This window comes from Ischnura elegans, chromosome 3 (genome assembly GCF_921293095.1).
Source record: "Ischnura elegans chromosome 3, ioIscEleg1.1, whole genome shotgun sequence".
Lineage (NCBI taxonomy): Eukaryota > Metazoa > Arthropoda > Insecta > Odonata > Coenagrionidae > Ischnura > Ischnura elegans.
This window is the reverse complement of record NC_060248.1, coordinates 86834304-86851457: the sequence shown is the minus strand read 5'-3', so window position 1 is coordinate 86851457 and position 17154 is coordinate 86834304. Positions and strand designations below refer to the sequence as shown.

The window sequence follows — 17154 nt, the reverse complement described above, 5'->3', positions numbered from 1 at the left end:
TTGAAAAATCAAATTTTGATCGAAACTCGAAGATAACAGCTCGATCTCGGTTTCATCGATGTTTTACTATTAAAACTCGATCTTCGATTTTAATCTCAATCGATTTTTTCATCACTGCTTACATAGCTTTCTTCTTATTTTTTTTTTCTTTCCTATCAATAAATGCCTCCTTAGCTAACGTTATTCTCTTCCCGATATTCTTACTAGTCTCCGGCGGAACCTTTATAGAGTGTCCGTAGATTAAGCGGATGAGAAAATGAAGAGGGATGGGAAGGTGAGGGTGGTGGGTTGTCGGTCTACGAGGGGGCGGGACGAAAGAATGTAAATCTGCTGGGGGCAAATTGCCTGGTCATTAATTAGCGGCAGTTTCGGATATCGGAACGGAAAGATTATGGCCTTCCTGTGACGTAATGGGTTTATTACTCATGGTGAAATTGATGCGTGTGTACACATGAGCATACGAATCGCATCGACAAAGGGAAACCATCAAATTAGGAGTGTGAGCCTTATCTTATAAAAAAACGGTATGCATATGTGTTCCTTTGCTCATTCCTCGTGGCGGAGTTTCTCCAGTGACTTGAATTCATAGATTGAAGAGCTATTATAGTTTAGTTGCTATTAGTTGAAAGATAAGTTTTTTCAACCATCCATTCATCTACTTTTTCGATTTCGATTCGATATTGGGATTTCGATTCATATGTACCTACGCTAGCAGGCCACCACAGCGTTGCTCGGTAAGGATAGTACTCAGAGAAGTGGGAAACTTGGAACTTGAAATAGGGTAGTTTCCTTCATCAAAGAAAACGAAAGCCTTTCATTGCGATTCGTTACCCACCATTAGTGTATTCATAATATACTAATTATTTGGTTTTAGAAATACCGATTTAGACGAATGGCAAGGGTCAATTTTATGCTCATTTGAAAAAGGCCAGATTGGCGCCCATGCGATGCCACTCCACGTGATGTCACAGGGACCTAGTTTCTATACGAGTAGATAGGAGTTTTACATCGCCTGAAGTTACCAATGCATGCATGAGGCACAGAGCTCAGGGAAACATGTGTTTATAATCACTTATTAAAACTGCCTAAGGTCGGAATGTTTTCTTCGCTTGATAAGGTAAGTATTAATAATCCTAATTTAAGCCAAGCGCTACCAGCTAGAATGGTACTCTGCTACCTGCTAGTATCCTGCGTCGTATCAGCGCTCAGAGCCTCGCCCCAAGGTCACCTCACTTTGCGGCAGCGGGAACCAGAACGACGTCACGCGGAGTTTTCCTGGCATTCATACTTACCAGTCGCGTTTTCGCGCGCTTGAAAATTTTCACTTTTCATTTAATCGCGAAAAATAGATATCGTCTTTTAATAAACTAAAAGCGTGTAATACGTACCCCAGGAGGCTTGACATACGCACACGTTTCGATTTAGGCAATAAAAAAATAATAGGAAACCACCCTATTCATGGTCACATAGCAGGATTTGTATGTTTCCTCTTTGAGCTTGTCAAGAGGTGTGCCTACCCGGCAGGATTTTCAACCGCAGAAGTTGAATGACGTGACGTAACAAATTGTAATGAGAAAACGACGCAAAAGATGCGTTGGACGCTACCGAAAGTAGCACTACAGTGTTTTATTGCATGGGATGCACCTTTGTACCAATTTTAGTCGAAATCCGTGCAGCCGTATGGAAACGCACGGTGGACAGACAAACAGACATCCTCTTTTATACATCTATATGTCTGTGCTGTAGTATTAATTACCACCACTGGGTAGCAATCCCAAGATTGATTTGACGCAACTCTCCTTTCAATTCTCCAATCAACTAATCTTTTCACACATACATGTTTCTTCTCTTTCACATCCTTCTTTATCTGTTCCTTATATTCTGTTTGATGTCTTCCTTTTCCGTTGTTGCCATCCATTTTTCCCTCGACGATTGTCTTCATCATAGTATTGATAAAAACTCTCTTTTTCTAAGACCGTGATATAAACTGTATAAAATACATTCTATCAAAGCTGCAACCATGACATTCATGATCAGAAGATGCAACTCTTTTTCAGACTACCCTATTTCTAAACATATTTCCTTTGGATTATATATTGAAGAAGATATAAACAATAGGGTAGTTTCCTTCATCAAAGAAAACGAAAGGCATTGATTGCGATTCGTTATCCATCATTAGTGTATTCATAATACACAAATTATTTGGTTTTTGAAATACCGGTTTTGACGAATGGCAAGGGTCAAATTTTATCCTCATTTGAAAAAGGCCAGATTGGCGCCCATGCGATGCCACTCCGCGTGACGTCACAGGGACCTAGTTTCTATACAAGAAGATAGGAGTTTTACATCGTCTGAGATTACCAATGCATGCATGAGGCACAGAGCTCAGGGAAACATGTCTTAATAATCACCTATTAAAACTGGCTAAGGTCGGAAAGTTTTCTTCGTTTGATAAGGTATCAATAAACCTTTTTTAAGCCAAGCGCTACCATCCAGCTAGGTACTCAGCTACCCGCTAGCAGCCTGCGACGTATCAGCGCTAAGCCTCGCCTCAAGGTCACCTCACCGGGCGGGAGGGGGAACCAGAAATACGACGTACGGAGATATTTCCCGGCATTCATACTTAAGCGTCGCGTTTTCGCGCGCTTGAAAATTTTCACTTTTCATTTAATCGCGAAAAATAGATATTGTCATTTAAAAATCTAAAAGCGTGAAATACTTACTCCAGGAGTAATAATCTTTCGATTAAGGCAATAAAAAAATAATAGGAAACCACCCTATTACCAAATCAAAAGGCATCGATTTCTTTTTCATCCAATTCTGTGTAGTTGATCCAATTACCCTTCGCCTTTTGAATAAGCACTATCAGCGCTTGGCTGCAAGTAGTGAGAAAATGGAACTAACCCTAGGTCAATGTTCTCAACGTTGACTAATTCCTGCATATCTCCTTAAGGGGTTCACATTTTCCACATACATTTATTATTTGAAACACATTCTCGTGGAAAGGTAATAGTATATCATAATGAAATCGCTTCCGTAGGATTTGTTGGCACCCGAGCCACCCCATTACTCTCAAATCATTAAATAAATCAAATAATCAAAATTTTATAAATATTAAGGGATAGCAATGCAAAATTCTCAACTTTAGTAAATACAGTGAGTAATTTGAAAAATGCATTAAAACCCGGATAAAACCCCGGATGATATTAACCCGCGAAGGAACAATTCCAGGTTTTTAAACGATGCAGCTGTGGAATTTAAAGAAAGAAATGCGGGTAGCATTAAGGGGATTTTTTTAGGAATGGTTGTAATTTTCTATTTATAAAAGTTTAAGATTAGTTCAATGGAAAATAATGTACGATCTATTTTAGGTTCTCTTGTAATAAACATATTATCTTACTGTAAATTAATGTAATCTTTCGAGTTTGGGATTCAATACAGAGACTAACATCCAAACTCAAAACAATTCATATTTAAATGGACCTCTGCACTCCAGTTCAACCTGATATATCGACTGTTATTCCACCCTAGTTTCCACAACTAGCTTACGCTAAAAAAATCGGTTTCCTGAAAATATTGGACGATTGGATAATGGAACGTGATAAATAGGTATGTATGGTGAAATATATTTGAATAAGGTAGAAACATTCGGTCGCACACTTAATAACGAATGCTCGAAAGATCACCACATTATCTATCTGATTCACCCTCTCTAATGAACTTAACCAAACTGTGCGCTATCTGATAAATGCACAAAGCAGTTGCGTCTTTTTGGCAATCCACCATTGTGACTATCCAAACAATCAAATTTAATTAATTGATTTTAACTGATCATGAAGACCATAAATGGTAAATACTGGCATTTTAATCTGAGCCTTAAAAATCGTAATAGATGACATGGCAATTCCCGCAATGATACGACATATTAAGATTGGTAAGGTTGCATGACAATTCCCGCCATAGCTTTAAATCTCATTGTCAGCTGCGGCAAACAAAAGACGCACGAAAATAATTTTAGCGTGTTTATATTTTCGCACACGTGTGTTTGTTGACGAGTTCGAAGTTGTAGTAGTGAATAATGAAGAAATCTGAGTCAACCATAAAGAAAAAGAACAAATTACCGTGGAAGCCTGTTTCAATAGATGCCACAGCGTTTTCTGCTGGGGCGCTCGAAGGTTTAGTCGGCATAGAAGAATTATGCGACTACGAACTTACCAAATCCGGTGGTGTCCAAGGAAGGATAATCACGACAGAGAAGGTGGTTTTCGTTTACCAGAATCGAAACATCATGTTTTAAAAGTTATTATGTGTTTAAAACGCTCATATTTCGCTCTTTTCAGGCTAAGAAGAAAGAGAAAAACGCGAAAAGGAAAGTTGAAGGTGTAACTACCGATCCTCCTCCAAAGAAGAAAGAAAGGTCAGAATTCGTCGTAACAAGTTGTGACTCAGTTGACAGTCTGAAGCATGTAACACCCAAGAAAGCCAAAAAGACCAAAAATCGTCCTAAAAAGCGAGGTTACAATAAGCTTGATAACCCTGATCCTGCAGCGCAAGAGCTTTCCTCTGATAAAGAAGAACTAGGAGATGGTGAAATGAACTTGCATAGAATTATGTCTGCATGGAATGGTTTATTTGTTCCTGATCCAATACTAAAGGCCTTGTATGAGTTAGGCTTTAAGGAGCCTACCCAAATACAAGTGAGTCATTATCATAATGTCTGTTGATATCTATTTTACTATAGGTCTTTTAATGTCCTTTCGTAAAAGGAGGATATTTATTAACATTATTCTAGATATCAAGCTGAATTTAAGTCTGCGAACACTGAAGTACTTAGATTTTGATATAACAATTGGTTTTCACTCATGCTGGTTGTTAATTTATTTTGCAGAAACTTTCATTGCCTCCTGCTATTAAGGGACGAAAAGATGTTATGGGTGCTGCGGAGACTGGCAGCGGAAAGACTCTGGCTTTCGGAATCCCAATACTTGCTGGAATAATGACTGCCAAGAAGTATTTTAAACCAAATACTGAAGGTAACTTCCAATTCTCTGTAAGGCTACTTTTTCAATCATCCTTTCCAATTTATTTTAACTGGACATTTGGGGCTACGTGGTGGCTAGTTTGGAGCCTTCTTGAAGGCTTTTTGATGGATGTGAACGAATATTGTCCAATGCAATCTCACATCCTGATGATAGAGTCGCATGGTAGGGGAGACTAAAATATCAACTTTGACTCCATATGTGAGCAAGTTTCCCCAAAAAAAGGGGAAAACCTTGCCAAATTAGTAATATGACTCTCAGGCCAAGTATGTTGGGAGGGCTGCAATTTCTGAGTAATTAATGTGTCATTATTGGTATACCACATCACCCTCTACTGCTCAAATGGTGTAATTATTCAGCAGGAGAAAAATTTTATGCCATGAGTGAGATTTTTGACCTCGATCCCCAGAACTCTGATTGGATGCTCTACCCATTTGAGCTACTATGGCATCTTCCCCCTCTGTAGCATTTGATTTTTGGTTGAATGGAAGAAGACAAAAAATATCTTGGGTATTAGGTAGTAGGTTATGATTCAGGCTTGGTTGTGTCCCCCTCCTCTGTGTCCTGGCATTCTGCGAATGGTCTTGAGTGCATCTCCTTCACTGTAGCAGCCCTTTTGAGGACCCTAGTAAGGGAAAATTTTAATGCTTCTCTGGCCTTCTTTAAAAATTTTACTCTTCGTTTTCTATTAATACATATATCCATTCTTCGTAGATTTATCAGTAAATTACTCAATGCAGGGATCAAAATGTTGAATGGCCTTGTTTTCAGTTCACCATGAAAAAAAACTTATCTACTTCCTTGCTGTATTAGATATGTACTTATGTTTACCTGATTGTTATGTAATTTAGTGGTGAGTTAATTGTATGTTGGTGATTTTACCTCTTTGTTTACTCTATCCAGAAAGCCCTGTGGGTGACCCTGAAGGTGAAAATAAAGAAACTACAGAGAAAGAAGATGTGAGTCAAAGTGAAGAGGATGTAGATAATGGTGATACTGGAATTGAGAGTGAAGAAGATGATGATGAAGAGTTGGCATCTGATGAGGATGAAGTAGTCATGGATGATGACGTCTCTGGAAGTGAAGATGAAATGCTAGAGGATTGCGGAGTCGAGGATTCAGAAATTGAAGACGTAGATTGTGATGCTGAGCAAGCGCTAATTGATGATGAGAATGATATGGAAAGCAATCTTGAAGAATCAAATAGTGAAGATGATTCTGAAGACTTTGATATTGCGGAGGAGGAAAATAGTCTAAAGAATAAGAAGAACTCTAAAAACAAATTGGGCTGTGTGAAAGTTGTGTATAATGTGGAGTTGCCGGGGACTACTAAAAAAATGCCTGTCATTAAACCAGAGAATAGGTTTTGGGCTTTAATACTTGCTCCGACTCGAGAACTGGCCATTCAAGTGTATAAGCATCTACTAGCAGCTGCTAAGTACACAGGAATTAAGGTCAGTGTAAGCTTAATTTTAGTGTGTGTTGGATCTATATTCTAGATTTCAAAACTATCATTTGATATAAGTACCTGAAAGTAATTTTCAGTCCAATATTCTGAAAATATTTCAATCCGAGTAGCTTCTAAAGAAATTGTGATTATTGTCAAGTTCTCTCTCCGTTGTCATTTTTTTAGTCATAAATCAAAACTACTAGTAAAATTAATGCCTGAATTTTTATAATTTGAAATTAATAATTTGCTATGCCACTGCCGGATGATGCACTTGGGGGAGCATAATTATGTATAAGTATTAAAGCAACAGCTGTGTTGGAAGTAGTTGGCAAACAGTTTTAAGCCCACTGTTTAGGGTTCTAAATGGTCCGTCAAGTATATATACTAGAATTTTTGTATTTGTCTCAGTTATGAGTATATACTTGCTCTAAGGTAGAGGTACATTTAGATTTTTGGAAACCTGATGAATGAGACCTCTAACAAGGTTGATTACCAAAAGAGATCGATTAAGGTGAAGTGGCTGAGAGGCTAAAATTTTTCAGTCTAGGTCAAAGAAGAGTGGGTCTGTTTAGGGCAAAAGCTTTTTGCAGTGGGTGGAAGTGAGAAAATAGCAGTGGTCATTTATTTTTCATTCACTAAACCATGTCTGCTGATACTGGAGTCTTCTTCAATAAATAAATATTGTAGTTTCAGCTATAATGTTGTGATCCTATAACTTTCAGTCAAATTTTTTTGAGTATATCAAAGCACATATAAATGTTCAGAAACGGAATGAAGTGCCCCATATCAATTTCCTACAGTATTCATTATTAGCTTAACAAACATAAAGCTGTCTTGAACTCATGATATGTTATTTCCTGTAAAATTTAATGGATGGAATGAAATAGTGACATAAATCCGTTATCTAAGAGCTGTCTTCTTAAATACTTTGGCAGATGGCTGTTTTAGTTGGAGGAATGGCTCAGCAAAAACAGGAAAGGATCCTTCGCCGGTGTCCTGAAGTGGTTGTTGCTACCCCTGGGAGATTGTGGGAACTCATAAAGGATGGTAATGCTCATCTATCCACAGTTGACCAAATAAGGTAAAAAACTGTTCTCTTTTTTTATATTTTTGTCTGGTGGGGTAAATTTAATAAAATTGAAATTGAGAAGATAGGCTTATAGTAATGGAATCATTTATTCAGACCTAAAATAATTAATTTGGAAGATGGAAGGGAAATATACCATATCTCCTGGCCAATAAGGTGCAATTTATTTACTCATAAATGTGGCATGAAATCAGCCAGCATCTAATACTCTAAGATCACAACTTTGTCCTATACTTATGGCTGCTGTTTTGCAGAGAATGTGGTTGTATTTATTGTGGTCAACAGTAATAGCTCTATTTAGAGCCAGTACAAAGCAAAAGGTTCCCACTGTTTCTGTGACTGTAATACTTTCAACAAAGTAAAAATAAATTGTATAAAGACTTCTCAACATGGTAACTTTATGCCTACCCATGCGGCAGTTAACAAAATTCCTGTCTGCTGTGCAGCGGAGACTGGGCGGAGAACTTTTCTATATGATTCAAGTATTTTTCATAAAATCTTACCTGAAAAATCACAGTGCATCTTATAGGCCTGGAAATATGGAAACCTTGAGGAAAAAAATTGTCCTCTTTCAGCCTTTATCCCAAAATTTTGAAATAAAAATCGTTTAAGTTTCCGACCACTTATCATGAGTTGGTGATGTGATTAGAGTTCCTGATCATTAGCTCATTCAGGAAGAACCATTCATTGAGGGAAACAATCCTTCACGTGAGTTTTAAGCAACAACAAACCATGCAAAGTCAATGCATAAGGCCGATGAGTAGTGAAATGACCTCACTCATCTGCAAAAGGGTTAGGTCATTGATTTTTCACCACAAATAGACAGAGAAGTTGGTAACCATTCAAAAATGGAAAAATTGGTGAATTACATCATTGTTTCATAGTGTCTCAGTGAGAAATAAAATTGTTCTATTATTAATAAATATGTAGAGAAATAAAGAACTTATGTTATTAGATCCAGCCATTCAAATAAATTGATTGAACAGTTATTGTGACAATCATGGCATTTTCAAAAGTGCCAATGAACAAGAAAATTTTATGTCATATATAACAAGCAAATAATTTCCTATGGCAATATGTGAAATACCTCCAATTGAAGAGAAAACTAGCAGTCATTGCCAAGTTAAAAAATGAGCATAAAGTTACCAATAGTACCCATGGCACTGAAGTCATGAACGTGGTTTTGATTTATAGGTTCTCCTCTATTGGAGATCATAAATTGTTCAAAACATTGATGATTTGAAAGTTTTTGCTTCAGTAATTATCAACAGTGCACATCTATAGAATGTAATTACACAAGTCTTGTAATTGCAAACTCAGTTGAATTAAAGATAGGATTAACATATGATGCATGCAATATCCAGGAATTTATTTGGAAATTGAATCAAGTTTGACCTCCTTCATGCTTGCAAAATTTCATAATTGTAAGGAATTTAAGTATACCGGGACTAGCCATGGTGATAACTTTACGGGAGTCACCTGCAATGCACAATTGTGCGAAAAATCCACAGAGAAAAAATCATTCGCCTTGGTCAAGGCGAATGATTTTTTCTCTGTGGATTTTTCGCATAATTGTAAGGCTTTCACTTAGGTGAATATTGTCATCTCTGTGCAATTCTTTCTCTTATGTTTCGCTCAAAGGCACGTTAAATTGAGGACAATACAGAATAACTTCATATGTGCCTTTTTTATTTCCAGATTCTTGGCTGTTGATGAAACTGACAGGATGTTAGAAGCAGGTCACTTTCAGGAATTGAAGGACTTACTTGTTCGCATAAATCAGGGTAATGCCAGGCATCGTCGGCAAAATTTCATGTTCTCTGCCACATTATCCTTGGTGCATGATGTTCCCAGGAGGAAGAAATTCAAAAGAAAACAGACACCGGGGCAGAAACTCCACTCTCTCGGGCAGCTTATTGGTTTGAAGGATCCAAAAATTGTGGATGTAACCCCTGAGGGTGCAACAGCCACCGGACTTATTGAAACACGTCTAATGACGTCCTCACTCCTAGACCGTGATATCCGGCTTGTCTCCGTCCTCGAGACCCTTGCTCACTCCCCCCTGTCCAACTCTGGACCATTGACCAAAACGATAGTGTTCTGCAACAGTGTTGGTGGTGTACGGAGACTCAATGGCATTCTTTCTGCTCTGAAGCTTTGTCCTGTAACCCTTCATTCTGGGATGATACAGAAGCAAAGGCTTCGCAGTTTAGAGAAGTTCTCCAAGGGTGGAATACTCTTGGCCACTGATGTTGCTGCTCGAGGCCTTGATCTTCCTCAGGTGGACCATGTCATACATTTCCAAGTACCTCATACTTCTGAGGTAAGTTCGTTTTTCTCATAAGTGGTAGTGTTGAGTTATTTGAATAATAGCGTGAGGGAAAATATTTTTGACAATGTTTTTTTCCATCTCTTAAAATGACTTCTATCAGTGTACAAAATTATATCTCAGCTTCCTCCCTTACTTATTTGCAACTCAGATTGAGCAAATTTCAATAGGAAAATCATCCATTATCCTGTCATACAGTGTCGTCTGGATTTCATTTTTTTTTTAGTTGGATAGGAGTGTTTATGAGGGTATTCTGTATTGGTATATATGTAAATATTCTGTATAGGTATCAATATGTAGATGATATAGTGGATGTATCAGGCTGTTCCATCCCCTCCCAATGCCTACACTCCCCTCCCCTTCATCTAAAAATAACAGAAGTTGGTACACACATGATTTACTTACCTGATGATGCTAATTCTAGTAAAACTAGTCAAAATTAAAGTTTTTTATTATTTTTTTGTGAAATTGACAGATGCTTTTATTTATTCATACTGCCAATGTTACGTTGCCATAAAATCGTGCCATTTTCAGTTGTGAAGAAAAATTATCTTTATGTTTTACTGACATGTTATATGAAAATCAAGCTTGTCATCAACAAATTCATGTGGAATTATGAAGGAACTTTATTTTATCCACACTGAAATGAGCTGAATGTTAAATTATACTTAGTATTGAAAATTTTCAATTTCATTGTGCCAAGGTGTACTGTATTTTGTATTTAAAGAATTATTATGAATTTACAATTGCATCTTGTATATAAAATACTGTTGAAATGTATGTTTCCCAGCATTGCTTGCAGGGAGTATAATGGTGATTCATTTTCCTATAAATGTTTAATCACTTCTAAAATTAGTATTTATAGTCTTCTGCACTGGTAGAGAAAGTGTCTGTTAATTTACTTTTCATTTCTTGTTTTTTTTTTAATTCAGACATATGTGCATCGAAGTGGAAGAACTGCCCGAGGGAAAAGGGAGGGCCTCTCTGTACTCTTAGTTGAACCAAAAGAAGTACAATTTTATAATCGCCTCTGCAAAACTCTTGGGAAAGGTAAATTTAACATGTACATAATTGCACAAAGGTTAAGAAAACACTTAGCTGTTTCACAAAATAAAATATATTGCGACCGGTTTCGATACAGCGTATCATCATCTGGCTGTATCGAAACCGGTCGCAATATATTTTATTTTGTGAAACAGCTAAGTGTTTTCTTAACCTTTGTGCATCATGAAGGAGTTTCACCATGTTACGCCAACCACCATCGCATCGCATGTACATAATTGTCTTTCTTAGAGAGATTTTAACTGTATTTTTCCTCAGATTCATTGATAACTTATTTTCTGTCTTTATTTCCATGTTCTCAATCATTTTTTGTTAAAATAAGTATACAGGGTTTGTCCAAAAAGTAATGTCTGCACATTAATTACAAATTATTTGCTGGTCATAATAGTGCAATGCTGTAAAGGTTTCAAAATTGACTTTTCCTGAGTAGATCAGCACTAGTGTTTCCAAAAGTATGTGTGCACCTATGCTCTACTTACCGGTTAAATGAATGGGTACAATTTCTGGAAAAACTCGGGAGGGGCAGCACTCAATTCACAAGAATTCTGGCCCTCACTGGAAGAGCCTTGCATCACCAAGAGTCACTGAGGACAGCTTGTGACGGGGCTAGAATACATGGAAGTCAAACAGGAGGAGAAAGTGACCCAGCAAAAGGAATGTAGAGCTGGAGAGCACACCATTCACTGATTATTCTACTTTGTCTGAAGCAATTAATCAAATCAATTAGCTGTCTATGAAAAAAGAGTCTTAACACGTTGCATACCGTGGTATTTACATTCCTAGGAACGCAGATTCTGGGTGGAGGTGTTGAGATTGGAAATATGTGCCTATTAGGGCGTAATGCCTTTGGTTTAAACATGGTTAAAAAGCTAATGTTTAGAATATAACGTTATCCAATCAAACGTTATGATGTATCAATTCATTATGAATAACGTACAACAACTGAAAACGTACTAACGAATACGTATTGTACGCTTTAAAATTGTTTAGGTTGACGCGCCTAAATGACGAGAATCTTAGTCATCCATCCGGAACGTTTGGGAAAAAAATGACGAGAATTTTCGCCATCCGTACGCAACGTGTTAAATTAGAATATAGAGAGGGAGGGAGAGCCATCATCTGGACTGAGAGCTGGAAAGATAAAACTCCAATCGGTACAAGCATGAACATAAGGATCTTCAGCTCCACTTTCCTTTACTGGGACAACTTGTCCTCATGTTTGACTCCAGGTATTGTAGCCCCAACTCAGGCCATCATCAATATATCTCGGCTATGCAAGGCTCATCCAGTGAGGGCCAAAGTTCTTATAAATTAAGTGCTGCCTCTTGAGGACAAAGTTGCGCTCTAACCGTTTAGTTTTTTTCCAGAAATTTGTCCTATTCATTCAACCAGTCAGTAGAGCATAGGTTGAGAACAACATGACATACATCAATCGCAGTGGGATTCAAGGCTGCAAAGCCATCATAATTAGCTTACACAGGAATGAACTAGTCTTGCTGTAAGCCTCTTTTATTTTATTACCCATCTGAAAATTATGATCTTTGGTGCGGTTTTTCAAGGATTGTAACAAAATAAAGTTTGAGAGAGGAATTTCTCAGCTGTAGGGGTGGGTGAGTCGAGGTTTGCATTGTTGAATACAGCCTTGAAGTTGGTCTCAAGGATGCTGTTGGTCTCAAGAGTGCTGTATGACTAAAGGGCATGTTGAATTTTCCTATTTCCCTCTATGTAAGGTGGTTAAAGATCAGCCTTTCATTTAAGTGTCTTTAGAACTTTCATATAGAATTTGGCATCAACAGTTTTACCACCTCTTACCATCTAATAATGAATGAGGCTATTATGTCAAAGATTGCTGTTGAACTTTTTATCGGTAGTGGTTGTCGATTGCATCTAGTGAGAGGAAAAGCATTACCTATGTAGTTGCTTTCCCAAAGAATGAGCTTTGGTAAAAGCTCTCAGTACCACTGCTGGGACAGGGAATCAAATTTTGCTAACTGGCTTGGCCATCACCCTCGGGGCTGATAGTGGCTAGGATGATGGAGTAGGATGTCAAAATGTTGGCAACTTTCCTATCCCTGACCCGCTGGCTATTCAATGAGCTTTTCATGCATCCAAAGGTGCTTGATTGTAGACTGCTTTATGGTCTTGTAGAAAGGCTTTGTACTAGCAATAGACCACATTCTAACCAAAATCTTTTTGGTTACAGTATTGTTGTTAGGTGTGAGTGAATATTTTTTTTAATCTACATTTTTATATGAATCCTGTAATCACCCAAATTTTAGCTGTATAAAATAATTCAGCACTGAAATGGAACCCTAGCCTGCTGTGAAAAAATTTTTTAGGTATTATGAGTGAAAAGGCAGTGGAGGAACTATGTAATACAGTGATGGAAGCATTGTCATTTAGAATTCTAGATAGTTATACTTAAATTTGTGGTCTGTTATTTCTGTAAAAAGTATTTAAAGTGGTGACTAGGATGAGAGTTGCTGTGGAAGCCCATAAATGATGTCACCTCTCAACATTTTCCATTACTTATTTATGCATTGGACTAACTGATAATTATTTGCCTTTTACTTAAAGATAGTGTTCATGGTTAAATAAAAAACACAGTACTGTTCCACAACCTTATAATTTTGCAGTCTACTAGTTTCAACGTTACAACGTCATAGGAAAGGATAAGAAAAGGATAGTCTACTAGTTTCAACGTTACAACGTCAACGAATGACGTTGTAACGTTGAAACTAGTAGACTGCAAAATTATAAGGTTGTGGAACAGTACTGTGTTTTTTATTTAACCATGAATATCTCATCGTTCCACCAAGTAACGCCTAAATCTGTTGATTATATTTTTAAAGATAGTGGTCTCCCCCTCTTTCCTCTTGATGAGCATTTGGTTGCCAGGGTGAAAGAGAGAGTTCAAGTAGCAAAAGAAATTGACTTTCTGGAGCATCAGTCCCGCAGATCAGGTGCTGAGGAAGGCTGGCTGCACAAAACAGCAGAGGAAGCAGATATTTTAGTGGATGATGACTATGTGTATCCTTGACTTTCAAAAATGGTTTTTATAAATATTTGCTCCCAATAAGTTGTAATATTGTTGTAAAAGCTCTCAGTACCACTGCTGGGACAGGGAATCAAATTTTGCTAACTGGCTTGGCCATCACCCTCAGGGCTGATAGTGGCTAGGATGATGCAGTAGGATGTCAAAATGTTGGCAACTTTCCTATCCCTGACCCGCTGGCAATTCAATGAGCTTTTCATTGCAAGAAGTAGAATGTCATTTAAACCATAATGTGTTTAGTCAGTTAAGGATTACCTGATTGCCATAGATGCATGAATCTGTGACTGACTGCATTATAAGATGGCCCCCTATTTTGAAACTCCTTATGGGAGAAAAGTTTCTATGACTGTAGATATGTATTTAGCTATGTATCGATATTATTTCATTTTAAATTTTTGGCATTATAAGGGAGAAATTGGTGTGAAAATGAGGGAATTGTAATGTCTGCCACAGAGCCAGTGGAATCGTTATTCTTGAGGTCAGAAAATAATGTTAGAAAAAGTGGGGAAAAAGAAAAATATAGGATTGCAAAAATTGTTTTCTACTGTGTGTGAATAGTGAAGAATATTATTTTGTCTTATAGCCAAATCTACATTTTATTCTGGTCACACTGCATTTTACAATCCATTAATTCAGGATGCAAGGGCATTTTTATTTAAATTTCATTATAAAAAGTTCATAACTTGTGAATTCATCAAGTTTTTGCACGTTCAGTGGCCATTGTAAGCAATCTTTTTCATAAAATTTGTTTTGAGTGAGCTTTTCTACAAAATTTACGAGACGCTAAATATGTGAGTTTTTGTGAAACTTGAGGTACTCTATGTATGGATAAATGGCTTTAACTCTAAATGTTTTATTGACACAGAATTTTAACATACATTGTTAAAAAGGAGATTAATAGTGCTCTGATTATCAAAAGAGAGTAAACATATTTATTTCAAAGAAATCGAGGGGGAGATGATCTAACCTAATGGATGATTTTTCTTCTGTGGAATATATTAATTTCATTTCGAGTTTGGTGGCCCTTGTGCATACATTTTGGAGCAAACTTTTATTAATTTTTTTAAATTGCAGTGTTTATTTTTGAAATATTATTAAAGAGATAAATTATGACAATAATTTCATATGATAATTTTGTATGTGCTAAAATTTTGTTCAGCTATTCCTGTGAAGTATTTCCTATAAGAAGTGGGTACGCACTTCTCTAGGTCAATGAAGGCTTTTGGTATTCAGCTTCTTTTCCAGAATAATTTATCCTTAATCAATTGAATAGATCTACGAAACACATTATTGATAATCCCCGTATGAAAAAGGATTTGGTGTTCAAAAAAAAAGAATTGGATGCATTGCTTAGAAAAACTTTATTCCCTGCTGGATTTTCACCCAGATATCCTACAATGAAAGGAGGCTTAGAAGAGCTCACACTTGGTAAGTTTTACAATTAGCTGATGATTATATTTGTTGTGAAAAATGTGGCCCTCCAAATTTCATAAAAGTTTCATTTCCTTTTGTCAAGGAACAGCAAAGAATGAGTCTGTGCAAAGGGTGAAAGCAGCTCTGCAGCAAAGGAAAAACAAAAGGAAACAGAAAAAAACAAAGAAGCAGATAACAAAAGAGAATGCTGCCTGAAAAATACAAAATTAACATGCCCCTTACTGACAAATGAAATACACAATTGTGTTCATAACAGGATAAGGGTAATTATGTAATTACCGTTTTACTATTGGATTATTTTTTATAATCCTTGATTGTGATAGTGAAAAATTATTTATGTATGAAATTCACATACCATAACAAATTAAATGAAAATGTTAATGTAACATAAACGATTTTATGTAGTGCAAGTTTTTTACCATTTCTTTCTTCTGGTCCAGTTGAAAAAAAGTTTCCTTCAGTTTTGCGGTCTTGGAACTTAATATTTCATTGTATTTGTCATGAATTTTGTTTTTATCAAGTTTAGAGAGAGAACTTACATTTTCATCCATTAGTTTTGTTATCTCTTCAAGACTGAAAAAAAGTATAATTTGAATATTAATTATTCCAACTGATTGGATGTTTAAGCAAGGAATTAATTTAAGTTAATCTAGAATTCCTGATGCATAGGAAACCAAATTTTGCGAATAGGGTTTTGTTAAATTTTTCTTATAAATGCATTAAAATGGATTATTTGATGTTTGAAATTGCTATTTGAACGTCAGCAGAATTTGACAAAATTTGGTGAATAACATTTTATTACACTGCAATACTATGAGTGAAAGTTCTTAAACTGGATGCATGATATTTTTAGGGAAAAAAACTGAATTATCAACTTTTCATATACAGCACACTCCCGATTATCCGGGCTAGTGATGGGGAGAGACGGCACAAATAATCGGAAAACACGGATAACCCAAAATTTCACTTTAATGTTCCTGATTTATGTAAAAAAAACAGTATATTATTATTTATGCAGTTATTCTGTTATTTCGGAGTGTTTTCGGGACTCATTTAGGGCTTTCTTCGCCAGTTTACGATCTTTTTAGCGGTGATAACATGGTTGTATTCGTATTATTAAAGCCAAATGTAAGGCCTGGTTTCGAAAACCACACATCCATGGCTTTGTGATCATGGATATGGAAAAGCGGTCTGCACGAATGCTTCAAAACCACTGCTCAATGTCGGAAACTACACTGTTAGGCACCATGCCACGTAGTCGCCTCTCAGACAATTTACTCGGGTTGCAACTGCTACAGGAAGTGTATCTGTGATCACGGAGCGCAGTCGCACGCTGCAAGGCTCGGAAAACAGGAACACTTTAGGGCGAGCATTGGATGGTTCCAATGATTTTTTACCAGAAACAGGCTATCAATAGAAGAAGAACGACGATTTCCCAGTGCTCACCTGATGCCTATATATCTGCGGAGATAATCTGCAGAACTTTCAGAGGTACATAAAGTCAGTCAAGGAAAAAGCATTGCTACTTATTGGTACAAATGGTAATTCTAACCAAACTCCAGTGTACTTTGATATGCTGTCAGAAACAGCTGTAAATGAAATTGGCTAGAAGTCTGCTCATGTACAAAGTGGTTGTTATGAAAACTAGCGTTGTATGGTGATGTTGACAATAACGGCAGATAGTAAAAAACTCCCACC

The 17154-nt window shown here is 36.8% G+C and overlaps 2 protein-coding genes across 3 annotated transcripts in view; one reads left to right on the top strand and one right to left on the bottom strand.

Annotated features, from left to right (window-relative positions):
- Nucleotides 1-4025: 4025 nt before the first annotated feature.
- LOC124156116 (ATP-dependent RNA helicase DDX24) lies at nucleotides 4026-15891 on the top strand. Of its 2 annotated transcripts, none has more exons than XM_046530448.1 (10): nucleotides 4026-4255; nucleotides 4341-4697; nucleotides 4889-5033; nucleotides 5943-6493; nucleotides 7425-7570; nucleotides 9275-9899; nucleotides 10838-10955; nucleotides 13820-13997; nucleotides 15296-15450; nucleotides 15539-15891. In XM_046530448.1, exons 1-10 carry the CDS (start codon nucleotides 4079-4081, stop codon nucleotides 15649-15651), a joined length of 2565 nt encoding a protein of 854 aa, XP_046386404.1. In that variant the 5' UTR covers nucleotides 4026-4078; the 3' UTR covers nucleotides 15652-15891. The 2 variants fall into 2 exon arrangements, with proteins under 2 accessions (XP_046386404.1, XP_046386403.1); XM_046530447.1 differs by having other exon boundaries at nucleotides 4026-4258.
- Nucleotides 15834-17154, bottom strand: part of LOC124156114 — a 29673-nt gene continuing 28352 nt past the window's right edge. Inside the window, exon 18 of the mRNA XM_046530446.1 lies at nucleotides 15834-16029. Coding sequence (XP_046386402.1) covers nucleotides 15834-16029 — 196 coding nt within the window. The remainder of the gene's footprint in view (nucleotides 16030-17154) is intronic.